The 14,752-nt window shown below is 42.4% G+C and overlaps 1 protein-coding gene across 2 annotated transcripts in view; it reads right to left on the reverse strand.

Moving 5' to 3' along the window:
• Nucleotides 1-235: 235 nt before the first annotated feature.
• LOC144686460 (collagen alpha-3(VI) chain-like) overlaps nucleotides 236-14,752 on the reverse strand; it is a 78,334-nt gene continuing 63,817 nt past the window's right edge. Inside the window, exons 6-9 of one of the 2 annotated variants that reach the window (XM_078551706.1) lie at nucleotides 11,702-12,304; nucleotides 9,815-10,399; nucleotides 3,674-4,258; nucleotides 236-753 (exon numbers count right to left, since the gene is read on the reverse strand). In XM_078551706.1, the coding sequence (XP_078407832.1) occupies nucleotides 746-753; nucleotides 3,674-4,258; nucleotides 9,815-10,399; nucleotides 11,702-12,304 (1,781 nt within the window). In that variant the 3' untranslated portion in view covers nucleotides 236-745. The remainder of the gene's footprint in view (nucleotides 754-3,673; nucleotides 4,259-9,814; nucleotides 10,400-11,701; nucleotides 12,305-14,752) is intronic. The other variant, XM_078551707.1, reaches the window with a different exon arrangement.

A 14,752-nucleotide genomic window follows, 5' to 3' on the forward strand; every position in this document is an offset into this window, starting at 1 on the left:
AACTGAAGTCCTTGACATTGTTAGCCTCAGACCTCCAATGAGCTAACTCCTAAAGCAATACCAGCACTCTTGAAATAAAAACAAAAAATGCTAGAAAAACTCAGCAGGTCTGGCAGCATCTGTGGAGAGAGAATCAGAATTATGTTTAGAGTCCAATATGACTCTTCTTCAGTATTGCTGGTTCAAGCAAAAGTATTTCATTTGAAAAATGCAACTGAGAAAGAAGTAAAACACATTATCTTTGCAATTTATAGATATATGTTTATGAGGTTTTCTTAATTGTGACACTCATTGTAACTTAAGCTTCATATTTTTGTATGAAAGTAATCAACAATAATGTTCATTAGCTGATACACATGAATTAAAACATTGCATCTAATCAAACAGAATAGGATTAATTATAGCACAGTATATGAGTTCCTTACATTGTGTTCACATTAAAGCCAACTGATCTCATGCCACACAAGTCATGCACACCAGTATTTTCAATAACTGTAGATAGTTTTTTAAAGACAAACTGGTAGTAGAGATATAGTTTTACAGTAATAATTGTGGCAGTCACTAGGAACGACAAGAAATTATCAAAGTGGTAGCTCAAGTTAATCCTGTTGGTTGGCTTCCTGTTTGAGCCATGAATCAATTCCTTTCTCACTGATTACTTTGTGTGCCTGAAGTTACAAGAGGAGCTTGGAGGTTGAAAATTACAAGGCAATAAATCTGCAGGTGTAGTCATTTGCAAAGTTAGTTATTCATCTGTGGAAGAAAGAAAAGGAATTGGTCACTTAAAAGGTACTAATTAGCAGTACTGGAGCCTCTGATTAAAGGGTAGAAAATCTATTCCCCAGCCAAGGCTCAGCACACAGCATATTTCCCAATATGAAAAGCCGGGTAGAGGTGTGGTGTTGAATACACATTTTAAAAAACTACAAATGCTGAAAATCCTACAAACAAGAATAGAATGTGTTGGAAATAAGCAGCATCCGTATCTGTAAAGAAAAAACACATTTTGGTGTTTAGTGTGCAAGAACTTACAAATCTAATGAAGGGTGTACACTTGAAGCACCATTGCTGTCTTGGTAACCTGCTGGGTACTTACAACATGTGTATTTTTGTGGGCAAGTGAAAAGAGGAAGACAGAGCCCAGGAGCACAAAGAAAAGATAAGCTCTGTTGTCTACTGTTTTGAATAGTCCAGGGAATGCTTACGAGAATCAAACTGTGAGTCTTAATCTAAATCTGAAGTCCACATAGATGTCATGCCCAACACTTCCAGAAATGACAGTTTCAGACTTCTCATCCTGCATTCCCAACTGACACAGAATTCAGTGGGAGCATTGGAAACAGGGCTCAGGGTTCTTTCAAACACCAGAGCTGAGCTGGATGCTGGCTGCTCCATTTTATTGATACAGCTCAGCCAAAATAGCCAGTTATTTCCCATTGTTGTCAATGCTGAAAGTTGTGGAGATCTTAGAAAGTAGAACACTTTTAACAGAAGCCTAGGCAAAGGAAATGTATGCATTTTTATCAAAAATATACTTTGATTGACAATTTTTTTCTCCTCCAATTTCTATGCCAGTGAAATTGTGTGATCTAACACTGGAATATAGCTCAGTTGGCACTAACTGCTTTCTAGTCCATTGTCAAAGGTTGTCAGTGTTTCCATTTAGTTTGTAGTGTGGCAGGGGTTTCAAACAACCAAGTAAAGCTACAAGAAAGCTTTGACCGCAGTCATTTTCCTAACTTTTAACTTCTAACTTTGCTTTTAGGTATCTGTATGATTCATTGCTACTTCTTCTTTGCAGTTTTTTTTCAATCATTTTATATGTTTAACTGAGCACACATAAAAGTAAATACACAGGTATCAGATTGGGGCATATGTAAATTCACATAATAAACTTTAGAATATAACAATGGTTTACAATGTCCTAAATGATGCATGGAAGGAATGGAATATTACCAAAGCAGAGTCAAGGGCCAGGTCGTTTCCCAGTTCCATGAACCTGAACCGAGAAGAAGAGGCCGGCAGGTTGGATTTTCATTCCAGGGGAGCAGGCTGGATGAGAAGTTGAGCCCGTCACCCCTGGAATGAATGCAGATGCAGGGTGGGCAGAAGGCCTGCTTCAGTACACTTTGTTGAAGTTATTTTTAAAAATTAACAAAACAAAAAAAACCCCTCCAGCCCTCACCCCTCACCCACTCCCCATGCCCCATCCATGCCAACCTATGCCACCTTATGCACCACCAGCCACCCCCATGGCTCCTAATATGCCCTTTGCAACTCTATGCCCCTTTACCCACCCACATGACCCCTCATACCCCCATGCCATCCTATGCCCACAATCATGCCCATGGTCCTTTATAGCCCCTATGTCATCTGAGTGTCATCTCTGCCAATCTATGTCCCCCATCTACAGCCTTTTATCCTTACCCCCTCCATGCCAACTCACCTAATATCCACCATAGGCAAACCTCGGGACCCATGCTGACATAAAATATTGTTATATGTCTATTGATGACATGACTAATAAAAAAACACACTCATTGAAAAAAAAACATTCAATATATTGAAAGTCCTTCAACTAATCTCTGATGAAACCAAGCATTTCACTTAAGTACTTAATCACTTATGAAAACAAATATTTCTATTCTATAACCACTTGGAGCTGCCAATCAAACTGTTCATTTAACAGGCACCCCACTGAGATAATGTTAGGTTGTCAAATTAGTCATGCAGCACAAATCCTATAATCAGGCTTAATCACAAATCATGCTTATGTCAACAGGCAGAGTGAAATAGCAAGCAGTGATTTCTATTTTAAACTCCACATATTTTTTTAATTTAAAGCCCAGCAAAGTTAAATCCCTTGACAGCTCCAAAGAGCTTTGACAGCTCCAATGAGCTTTGACAGTTCTTTGAAAGCTTGACATTCTTTGACAATTTTGACAGTTCTGATGCATTTTTTACACACAATCATGTCTACTTTTAACAATTACCTCTTCCAAAGGGGTACCTTACTTCTCCCAAAGGGCACCTGACCTCCGCCAAAGGTGTCCGGGACTATATCCAAATGGGTACCTTACCTCTCCAAAAAGGACCATGTCCATCCAAATGAATGCATAAGGTCATACCTGCTGCTATCAGGTCCAATCTGCAAACCTCATGTTTCATCTACCTCACCAAAATCACACGAGTGGATGCAGCTGCTGATTCCGTGAAGCACGGATGTGCAATTTTGAGATCCACCACCACCCATCCCCACTGCCCCATGTGAAAGTGGTGGAGACCAGGTTCATGGGCAGGACCTCTGGATTCGGGTCTCTGCTGGCATTTTCGCACAGACTGCGAGCCTTTCCATCTGTGCTCAAATTCTGGCCAAGGTACATTACCGAGTGGGAGTTAAGAATGTCTTTATAATTTCTACTTTAATCTCTGGATAGCAATCAGGGAGGGAGCTTAGGTTTTTTTCAGCTGCCACCTCAGAGGTCCTGAAACCATTTGTAGCAATCTGGCTGAGATCATAGCTAGAAGTTAGACTACCTTGGCCCCATCATTGGACAGTAAGCAAAACAGCTCAGACATCAGCCAGTACAAATATTTTTCCATTATTTTTACCTTTTACCCAATTGAATAATTCCACCCCATTGTAAACCAGAAAAGAATGTTGAGTAAGTACCTTCAACTGCTGTTTCAACAACTTCGATAGACACCGATTTCATTATCTGCTGGAGTCGATTCTGAATGTCAAGCAAACCTTGAAAGCTCCTCACAGGAAAAGCCAAGCTGGCGGAGTATGCTATCGGCTCTAGTACTGTTCGATCAGCTTCCCTCAGGCCAATTCCAAATAGCACAATTCCCAGTTTTCTTAATTTTTCCACCTGCTGTGAAATATCATCACGGGACTTCCCTGAAGTGAGAAGCAATATAATCTGTGGAACAGCACTTTCCATCCTGCTTCCTGCTGAGCTTGTGAACACATTCCTTATGACATGGTCCAGTGCATAGCCAATGTTGATTTTTTTGCCACGCTTTAGTTTGAGTTTCTTAATTGCAGCCAGAACTCCTTTCTTGGTTGAGTGAGTGTTTAGAAGGAATTCAGTTCTTGGATTCTCACTGAACTGTACAACACCAAATTGAACTTTTCCATCTCCAACATCAAAATTTTCAACAATTTTAGCCATAAACTGACGAACGGTTGGAAATCCTTTTCCAATTTTAGCAGAACCATCGACAAGGAAGACAACATCTCTTTTATCAATAGCTGTAACAAGGGAAAGTCATCACCCTTTACATATTTTTGTGTAATGATAGCAAAACAAATTCAAATACATCTAATAATTGCTAAAGAAGCTAGTTTTTTTCTCTTTTCCTTCCTCTAATCCTACAGGCACTGATTCAACTCCCAATGCCATGTGCTAGTGATGATAGAAATAGGAAAATCAGGCAGATTAATGCGTGGCTGGAGATAGTGCAGGAAAGAGGGCTTTAGATTCCTAGGGCAATGGGATCAATTCTGACAGAGATGGAACCTATTCAGGCTAGACAGGTTGCACCTGAACAGGATGGAGTCCAATATTTTCACAGGATGGTTTGGTGTTAGGGAGGGTTTAAACCAACTTGGCAGGAAGATGGGAAACTTGAAGAAGATAGTCCAGAATATTGAAAGCACATAGGCAGGTTGGTAGAATGGGCAGACAACTGGCACATGAAATGTAATGCAGATAAGTGTGAAGTGATTCATTTCAATAGGAAGAGCACAGAGAGACATAATCTGAAATAAAAGATGCAACTTTAATGAGGGTGCAGGAGCAAAGGTATGTGCATGAGTGCATATGTCCATAAATCTTTGAAGGTGGCAGGATAGGTTGAAAGAGTGTTAAATAAAGCATACAGCATCTTGGCTTTTATTAATAGGGGCATACAGTACAAAAACAAGGAAGTTATGTTAAACTTGTGTAAAACACTGGGTTGGCCCCAACTGGAGTATTGTGTCCAGTTCTGGGCACCAAACTTTAGGAAGGGTGTGAGGCATTAAAGAGAGTGTAGAAAAATTCACAAGAACAGCTCCAGGGAGGAGGAACTTCAGTTAGATAGAAAGATTGGAGAATTCCCTTGGAGAAGAGAAGGTTGAGAGATTGATAGAGGTATTCAAAATCAGAACAGATAGGCAGAAACTGTTCCCATTATTGTAATGATTGAGAACCAGATTTAAGATAATTGACAAAAGAAGCAATGGTGATGTGAGGAAAAACATTTTGACATAGCATTTGGTTAGTATCTGGAATGCACTGTCTTTCAAAAAGTTATTGGATTATCATCTGAAAAAGAAGAAAGTTTTAGCACTTAAGAGAAAAAAGCCAGGGAGTGGCACTAGATGAATTGCTCCTTTTGAGGACCAGCACAGACATGGCATGCTGAATGGCCTCCTGCTGTGCTGTAACCATTCTATGATTCTGTGATCTTCCCCGTTTTAGCCCAATCTGCCCTATCCTCCTTGTTAGCTCTTAGACATATTGCTACAGAAAACCAGCCTGGACACACTCAAGAAATACCTTCCTGAATGTGCTAGTCTGTTTAAACCAATTAATATGAAAGTTAAAACCACTCTGCCTTTGCTACAATTTAGCTTAATCTCTGCATTTACACAACCTATCACTTTGCAACTGGTACCAAGGGGCAACACCCAATGCAAACTTAAAATCTTTTCTGTTTCTCAATTTTACCCATAAAGTCTCCACTGCCTGTTTGCCTCTTGTTATATTCTCTCTTATCATTGAAGTGAGTCCATCTTTAATCACTGAGACTACTCCTACCCCTTTATCATGCTCTCTATCTTTCCTATGGATATTTTCACCTGCACTATTTAGTTCCCAGGTCTGGCTGTCTTGTAACTATGGGCAGGATCGTCTCAGATTTTCACTAAGTGTGGTAGCGGGCAGGACAAAGGACGTTTTACCCGCTGGCCACAATGGCGGTTTATCACGCCAATCATCCCAATCCCTCCTCATTAATTATGCATTCCCGGGAAACACGCCATTTCGATGGTGGGTGGGCTCTCATTCACCTGCCAAGCCATCACCTCACCATTTCCTCATGCCAGGCGCAATATTTAAAGTGCAGTCCCGTGCACACCTCTCAGTGCTTCCAGACCAGGACTGCTACACAGAAGACATGGCCCCGAAAGGCAAGAAGGTTGCAGCCCCCTGGTTTAGTGATGATGCATCCCTGGAGTGCCTTTTGGACAAGAGGAGGCCTACTGTGAAGTCCTTGACCCCTGCTCTGGGCGAAGACCAGCAAGCAATGTCACCAATTCAGCATGGGAGGCGGTGACAGCAGTGGTCAGTGCTAATGCCCTGCAAAAGGAGACAGCCACCCAGTGCCGCAAGAGGAAGAATGGCTTCATCCGTTCCACCAGGGTAAATCACTCTTCTTATCACTCTCAACTCTCACATTCACAAACCCATCACACATCCACAGGGATTTCGCACCTCAACAGATAACACCGCTAACTCTCACACACACCCTCACATCTCCATCAGGCTCATATCCTCTCAAGTTCGCGTCCTCATCCCGTCCATGGCTCCAATCACCAACAAACATTCCATGTAGTGCCATGTGTCCTGCATCTCTCCATCTGTTTTCATGCAGGAGGAGCTGGCTCAAAGCAGCAGGGAGAGGTCCCAGAGCGGGGGGGAGTGGCCCACATTAGGCTCCTCACTCACTTTGAGGAGCATGCCATCACGTTGACTGGTGAGGTTAGCGACAAACACCCATGTGAGGATCCTGCACCACATCATCCCTCTCTCAACACAACTGTGAGTGCTCTCTCTCCTGCTTCTGACTGTGCTGCCATGCACTAATTATCTCTAAGTTGGTTCACAGGGAGCTCTGCCAAGCGACTGACACCCTCAGCCAGCCAATCCCTCAGCTCCATCCTGGTATTTGTCTCCAGGCAAGAGGACACCTCCTCCATTGAAGAGCTGGAAATAAACAGCCTGGAAGACCCGTCATAGCGCCTACACACACCCTCCCCCAGCGCAGAGATACACACCTCAGTGGGACCTAGATATAGAGCAGGCTCGGGTTCACAAACTGGTGGTCACCACACAGACACATGTCCGCAGCAGGAGGTGGCAAGTTCAGCCAATCTCCCCGGCACTCAGAGGACTGCTGGGGAAGAGGCATCTGTGAGCTCTGAGTTAGATGATGAACCTCTAGATTTGGTCTTTCAGCTCACCACGAGTCAGCAGAAGGGGGAATATCGTGCAGAACTGTAGGAAGCCCTCAACACAGAGTGGCACGCGTGTCGAATGAGTGTGTCCACCTGCTCTCTGATGAAGTGGTGCCCATGTGTGTGCGTATCAAAGTCTCCATAGGAAGGACGGCAGACGCCAAGGAGACCCTGGTCCAGCAGAACGCAGAGATGCGCACAGACCTGCACTCCATCATGGTAGCCATGGGTGAGTTCCTGCAGTGGCAACGTGAGGGGGAAACTGGGCACTTTGATGTCCTTCCAGCTGCTTCTTCCCCTCAAGGAGTCAGACTCAGGCCCTCGGGCACCCAAAGGGAGGACCAGCAGCAGCTGGAAACCCCTGGGTCAACCACTCAGTAATCTCAAAGGCTGTCCTCTCCCTCCAAGTCGCCTTTGCCTGTCACCTCTTCAACCTCATCCTCTGTCACTGGAGAGGAAGCAGCTGGCCCACAGGAGGACAGCTAAAGCAAGCCAGGGCCCCCAAGGCTACGGCTCTCCAGAAGACCCGTGCCAAAGTCATCAGAAGCAACAGGGCCAGCCATTGCACAGGCTGTCTCCACCCCTGCTGAGAGTGTCAGGGCAGCACCGATAAGTCTAAGGCATAGAAAAGTTAAATTCTAATCACAATTGGTTGCACAGGTGAACACATTTTGTCACTTTGCAATCTGAAAATATATTCACTTTCATTGAATATGTTTCATTTTCATTTACAGGCTTCATGAGTCAGTCCCCTGCATCCCACACTGCCCGTCATCCCAACTAGCAGTTCAGCTGCATGCAGCCAGCCCACGAGTGATTCTGGAGGAAGAAATATATATGTGTGAAAGGGCCTTTCGGAGCCTCGTGCAAGTACTCTACCACGCACACCAATCCTCCCCCCATCACACTCATCTCAATGTCCGGAGCATTTTCAATGCTGCCTGCTAGGGTTCACTTTCAGTTGTCCATCTGAGCTGACCTGCATCTCTGCCCACCCACTGATCACACTCCTACGTAGGACCTGTTTCCGCCTACCATGAGTCTAGTTTCATTTTCAATTTAACAAGCATGGTTGTAGTACAGTTTTTCCTCAGGTTCCCTGTCCTTCCCCCTCCCCAAGTCACCCATTTCCTTTCCACCATCACTGACAACCCCCCTTGCATCACTTTCCACATCCCCACCAGCACATACCAGCCACAACCTTTCCTTCCAGGAACATCCAGGTGAACATGCACATTCGCTACCTTCTCGAAAATCCCACTCCCAGCCACATTCACCTCCCCGACCTCCTCCTTCCCGCCCCTAAGGTCCGTGTCTGCCTCCGTATCCCCACCAACCACCCTCACCATCCCTTCTACCGATACCATTGCACCCTCACCCTCCCACCTTACCACCTCACTCTGCCCTTGGTCATTCTCACTATTCCCTCATACCATGCCCACCCTTAGTTTACTCCCCAGGAGGCAGTCATCAACTCCACATATCCCTCCCTTGCACATTCATCTAGACATCTCCCCCACCCCCTCCGGACTCCTTCCCTCCTTGGAACCTGTTTCCTGGGAATGCATAATTAATGAGGCAGGAAGTGGACAATAAGGCGTGAAAAGCCGTCAATGCGGCTGGCAGGTAAAGCGTCCTTTTTCCCATCCGCTACTGCACTTAGTGCAAATCTGGGACACTTCCTCCCTATTTCTGCTGGTTTGCGAAACTAAGATTAGGAGCATAGCCTAAACATTAGATCCAAGCCTTTCATAAGTGAAGTTAGGAAACACTTCTATTGCAAAGTTTGAAGCTCTCTTCCACAAACAGCAGTTGATGTTGGGTTATTGTTAATTTTAAATTTGTGACTGATAGATTTCTGTTAGCCACAGTATTAAGAAGTCTGAGCAAAGGTTCAGAGTTATGTCACAGATTAAAAATGTCCAAATACCAGAACAGGTTTGAGAGGCTAAATGACCCACTCTTGTTCCCAAGTCATGTTAGGCTGGAATAGCCTGTTTTTGTGCTGTAAATATTTGGACATTTCTTATTATTTATTCCTGTTATATGCTTATAAAGTGTTGTGATTTTTTTTCTCCTGTTAATTAGTTTTCTAGTTCGGGTTTTACCACCTCTTACTGATGTTAATGGAATTTCTGTGATACAGTAGCACTGCCTAGTTCTGAATTTGTGTAATTTATACTCCAGAGAGGGATGTGAAATTTAGAACTCCATCAACAACATTAGAATACACTGGAGCAATTGCTGTCGATTTGGCCACTTGTATGTAAACTGAGTTGCTGAATTCTACAGAGAGACAGAGCCCCGCTCACTCACAGCCAGAGCAAAATGACTGCAACCCGGTACACTGTGTACCAATGGCACTTAGCTCCAGGTAGCAGGAATGGAAACTACTTCAGTCGGTAATGTTCTGTACCTCCAGTGCCAAGTGCATTGTCTCATTAATATTACAGTGCTCCCTTCAAAGTCAGTGCTGCTGCTGTTGGGTTTAACCCCAATATTTACCCCCAGAATTGATCACGAGCTGTTCATAGCTCTTGTTCTAATGCAGCAAACTGTTCTTCATTTTCAAAAGTGGCTGGTTACCTGAGCTAGAAGTAGGTGGTATCGGGACATTCTCTACATTCTGTGAAATGCTGAGCAGATGCAAGTCCAGATCTGAAAGACTCGAGTAGTCATCCACCTGAAAAACCAGTTTTGGTGAATATGCAACTTGATTCAGTTCACTTCTGTCTACATTCCCGATGCCAACAGTGAATGGCACAACACCAGCCCGCTTCAGCTCCTCTGATGGCCGCCTCACATCATCCTGTGACTTTCCAGTAGTAATGAGCACCAAAATTTGAGAGATCCCCAAATGTTGCCTGCCTCCACCAGATCTGCTGAAGACATTCCTCCTGACAAAGTCTAGAGCAAAGCCTGTCTTCAGTCCCCTTCCACCTTTAAGCCGAAGTTTTCTGGTTGCAGCCAAGACCTGTTCTTTACTTGTGTAAGCATTTAATGGAAATTCAATCCTTGCATTGTCACTGTATTGTACCAGTGCAACTTGATCTTTGTCCTTTGCAATATTAAAGTTGGGAATTAAATTAATAAGAAAATCACGAATTAAATAAAAAAAACTTCCCACATTGTAAGAACCATCGATTAGGAACACAACATCTCTCTTGTTGCCTGCAATAAATAAGGAAGAGTAATTATCGCCAAGGTTATCCAGTGAATATTATAAATACTAGTGCATTTTCTGTGATGTTAATCATATTGTTTTATATCATTGACCTACTAAGCTCCAGTTGTAGTTGTCCCATCAGCTTCCAGCAGGCAAAGAGAGTGCTGATGTATCTTTTTTTTTTCTCTCATTCTTCTATTTTAACTTCTCTCTTATTCCTTTCCAAAATAGCTTTCTCACAAACCATTCTCTGCTCCTCCATGGATATCTTGCTGTCTTTCTCTATTCCCTCTCAGAGGGATCTCTCTTCAGCCCCCTTCACCATTCAGCATCCCACCCTCAGGCAGGTTTTTTATTCATTTTCTCCCCACAACATTTGCTACTGTCTTTACCCCCTCCTCCTCGGGCCATAGCACTGCTAAAATAATCACTCCCTACACATGCTTACTGGAGCATTTTCAGGCTCTATGCCACCAAAATATTCTTGTTCACACCCATCTAGCTACACATACTTGGACGAGGAATATTGCAAAAACATATCTTCATTCTCACTCCCCTCTTCATTTCTATTTTGCTCTTCTTCACACAATCTCCTTTCTTTGTATCTCACTCTGTTACTCAATGTCAATTTGTGGTAATTCCCAATAGTCCTTTTTCAATTATTTTCTCAATATTTCTTTTTCTTTCCTGTGGTATTTATTGTTTATTTTTCACCACTTTCTGAGCATTTACCTTTCTTTCCCCATTGTGTTTACTCTTTTTTCCTTGATACTTGAATAGAATACTTCTTTTCTCTCCTGTACTATTTAGTTCTCTTCCATTCTCAGTATTTTCTGCTCTCTCTCTCAGTATTTATCGCGCAATTACTGTGGTTTCTTCATTCTCTGGGGATCAGTGCTGAGAGCTTTTCTCCACTCCTACTGAAATGTTGTCATTTGCTTTATATTAGGACAAAGCTCACTATCCAAGGGATTCAACAAGAAGCTGAGGTGAGCCCCAGACTAACTCCCTTTCACTGTGCTGGGCTTCCAATACCTTATTCTATTCTTCATGTGAGTGGAGACCATGAAATTCTATTTTCATTGGTGATGCTTTCCAGCAACAGGTTAGGGACAATTGGGGTGGGAATGCTCATGATTTTTATCCTTCATTAGCTGAGAGCTACCACTCAAACCTGCAACATTCCTGATCTGTATGTTTTTGTCTGCACGCAGCAACACACTTACTGGCGGAGTCATCAAATCTCTAAATCATATATTTAACATTGAAAGTTACAAAAAAACTGAAAATTATTCAAACCCAAGTACCTTCAGTGACACCGGATGGCATTTTAATAACTTCAACGATCAGCGTTTTCAGGGGCTGTAACAGCTGATCTTGGATATCTGGAAGAGACTGGAAGTCTTGAACAGCAAACAGCAAATTGGAAGAATATGCAATATCCTGTAATTCTTCGCCATCTGCATCCGTGGCCCCGATTACAAATGCCACAATAGCAGCTCTTTTTAGTGCCTCTGCTGCCTTCTTAATATTGTCATTTGACTTTCCGGAAATGATAAGCACTAAAAGCTGTGGCACACCAGCATCTCGCCTACTCCCAGCAGCTGTGGTGAAGACATTCCTGATGACATAGTTCAGTGCAGTCCCCGTATTCAGCATTCTTCCACCTTTAGGTTCCAGTTTTTCCACTGCATCCAAAATGACATTTTTACTTGAATAGGTGTTCAAAAGAAATGCGACTTTTGGGTCCTTGCTGTACTGTACCACTGCGATACGATTCCTGTTCAACCCAACATTGAGCTGTTGAATTACGCCATTAAGAAATTTACGTACAGAAGGAAATGAAGAGCTAGCTTTTGTTGAGCCATCAATCAAGAACACAATGTCTCGTTCCTGGGTATCAGTAATATCTACCAAGACAACAGTCAATAGTGTTGAGTTAAAATATATTTTAAAAAGCCATTACTTAAACTAACGCACTTATTGTTTATTTTTTCTATCGCTTCCCCCTCTCCTTATGAATGCATATACTTTCAGGTTGTGTGCCTAGGTGATGGGTAAAGACTCACATTATGAGACATCATCAAGGCTGAAAAAGCTTGGACAGAAAAAAAATAATTAATTAATAGTGGTTAGATGATGCCAAATTTGGGCTTTCAAATCCAGCGGATGCTAGTAAGAGAAGACTAGAGGAGGCAAGAAATTTTAGCTTTGTGGAAGAACCAGTTACCATGGATGTGATATAATCATCCTTAATTTGAAAACCTTGGGGATGCAGGAAAAAGAAAGGGCATGTTGGGTGGGATATTCGGAGTTTAGCTGAAACAAAAGAGGAAAGTTTAGAGCAGCAAAGACCATAGTATTTTAACTTCCCTCACAGCATGAGACTCCAGCACTTCCAAATCTATAATCGAACAATGTTGTTATCCTGCAACATTGACAACAAAATTACGTTGAGATTTTCAGCATGTTGCACCAAACGTTTAGTGTGGTACGGCAAGTGTCGGCCAATATTACTTTGAACTAGACAAACCTGGCATTGTTTTCAATTCGTGACAATAGAAATATAATTTTTAATCTTTTTAAAAAAAACTGGGAGCCCCCACCACACCCCCCCCCTCCAACATCCGTATGATTTCTACTGATAGATAAAGAAGACAATCCCATCAAGCCTTTCCAGTTGTTAAAATGTCCACTAGAAGGTAGAGGCGATGACATCTCAATGTCACCAGGCTAGGGAGGAAAAAACTCACACAGAAGCCTGTTACTTCTGATTGCTATCCAATGGCACCTCGATGATAATAACATGATTAGGCTGGGTTATGATGTCCCCCAGCATTATATGGCAAACCAACCATCAAGATCTATTCTCATACAATGTAGATGGACTAGTGAGCCAAATAATACATTGTTATCACCATCAGACCATACATTAGCAACAATTCAATGAATATGCACCGACAGATTCAAACCCAACTAATAGACCTGAACACCCCAAAACACTGTAAAACAAGCACTAGTTTTTAAAGAAAGCAAAATACTGTGGATGCTGGAAATCTGAAATAAAAACAAAAAATGCTAGAAAAACTCAGCAGGTCTAGCAACATCTATGGAGAAAGAAACAGAATTAACGTTTTGAGTCTTCTTCAGAAGGTCTTGCAAGAGCCAAGCAAGAGTCCCATGACATCTCTTAATTCAATCTTATGTTAGTTATTCCCATGTTGAACTCAAGATGTGTTTAACCTGATCACGAAAAAAACAAGAACTTTTGGAATTTACTGTACTGTCCTTTCAAAGTTTCTCACTTTGGGATATGTTTATTTATCATTTTATCTGAGGCTGTGTTGTTTTTGGATTTGGATTTCTGTATCTGCAAAATGCTTGGTGCAAAATCTACTAACTATTGTTGCTTTTTGTGGCATTGCAAAGCTACTTTTCTACAATGTTTCTCTCCAAAGGTTTTGCTGAACACTACTAATTCACTTTTAGCAAGCAAGCGTTCAGCATGAGATTTGGGTATTCCTATGGAGGTCCTAAATGAGGAGGAGAAACCAAAAGTTTCAAAACCAGATAGCGCTGACTTTTATTCTGCTATCAACACCTATTCTGGAACAAGCTTTAGTCTTTAACACTATCATTACCTCTCCCTTTGCCTTGTGTTCCATGACATATTTGTCATTTAATCTCTACTGCCCTGTAGCCTACCCTTGGCCTTCTATTTTGCTTCACCTGCCCTCCCCGCACTTTCTCAGCATCATAAAACCCATCACATTTCTACCTCTCTCCAGTTCCAAAGAAGTCATATTAGACTCGAAACATTAATTCTGTTTCTCTCTCCACAGATGCTGCCAGATCTGTTGGGTTTTTCCAGCATTTTCTGTTTTTAAACCAAATGTTTCTGTTGGGGGCAAAAAGACAAGCGCGATTGGCATCCTTCTCCCAGGAACACGTGCATCCTCATCCTAGAAACCACCTGTTCAGATCTAGGCATAACTACCTGGGCAAGTCTGAAGAGACTTGCTTTTGTCACTTGAGCTTCACAAATGATCCTCTCATTGAGTTATCTCATCTCCTAAGTAAGACCACAGACAATTTCCACCACAGAGATCTTGGCTTTGAAAGTAACCACAGTATTACATTTCTACAATCTCAGATCTTTGCAAGCAACTATCAGGGACATTGTTCAGACCGGTCAATCATCTGCACATGCATTAAGCAAGTGAAAAAAAACTTGTTTGCCAAGGGAAAAATTTTCCTTTTTTTCCCCCATTGAAAGGAGGCAGCAGAATAAAAGAACAGAACACTTTTTTTTCTCCTAAGATGGAGGACCTCATAAATGGCCAACAAAAACAAAAATA

This window comes from Cetorhinus maximus, chromosome 11 (genome assembly GCF_964194155.1).
Source record: "Cetorhinus maximus chromosome 11, sCetMax3.hap1.1, whole genome shotgun sequence".
NCBI classification, from domain to species: domain Eukaryota; kingdom Metazoa; phylum Chordata; class Chondrichthyes; order Lamniformes; family Cetorhinidae; genus Cetorhinus; species Cetorhinus maximus.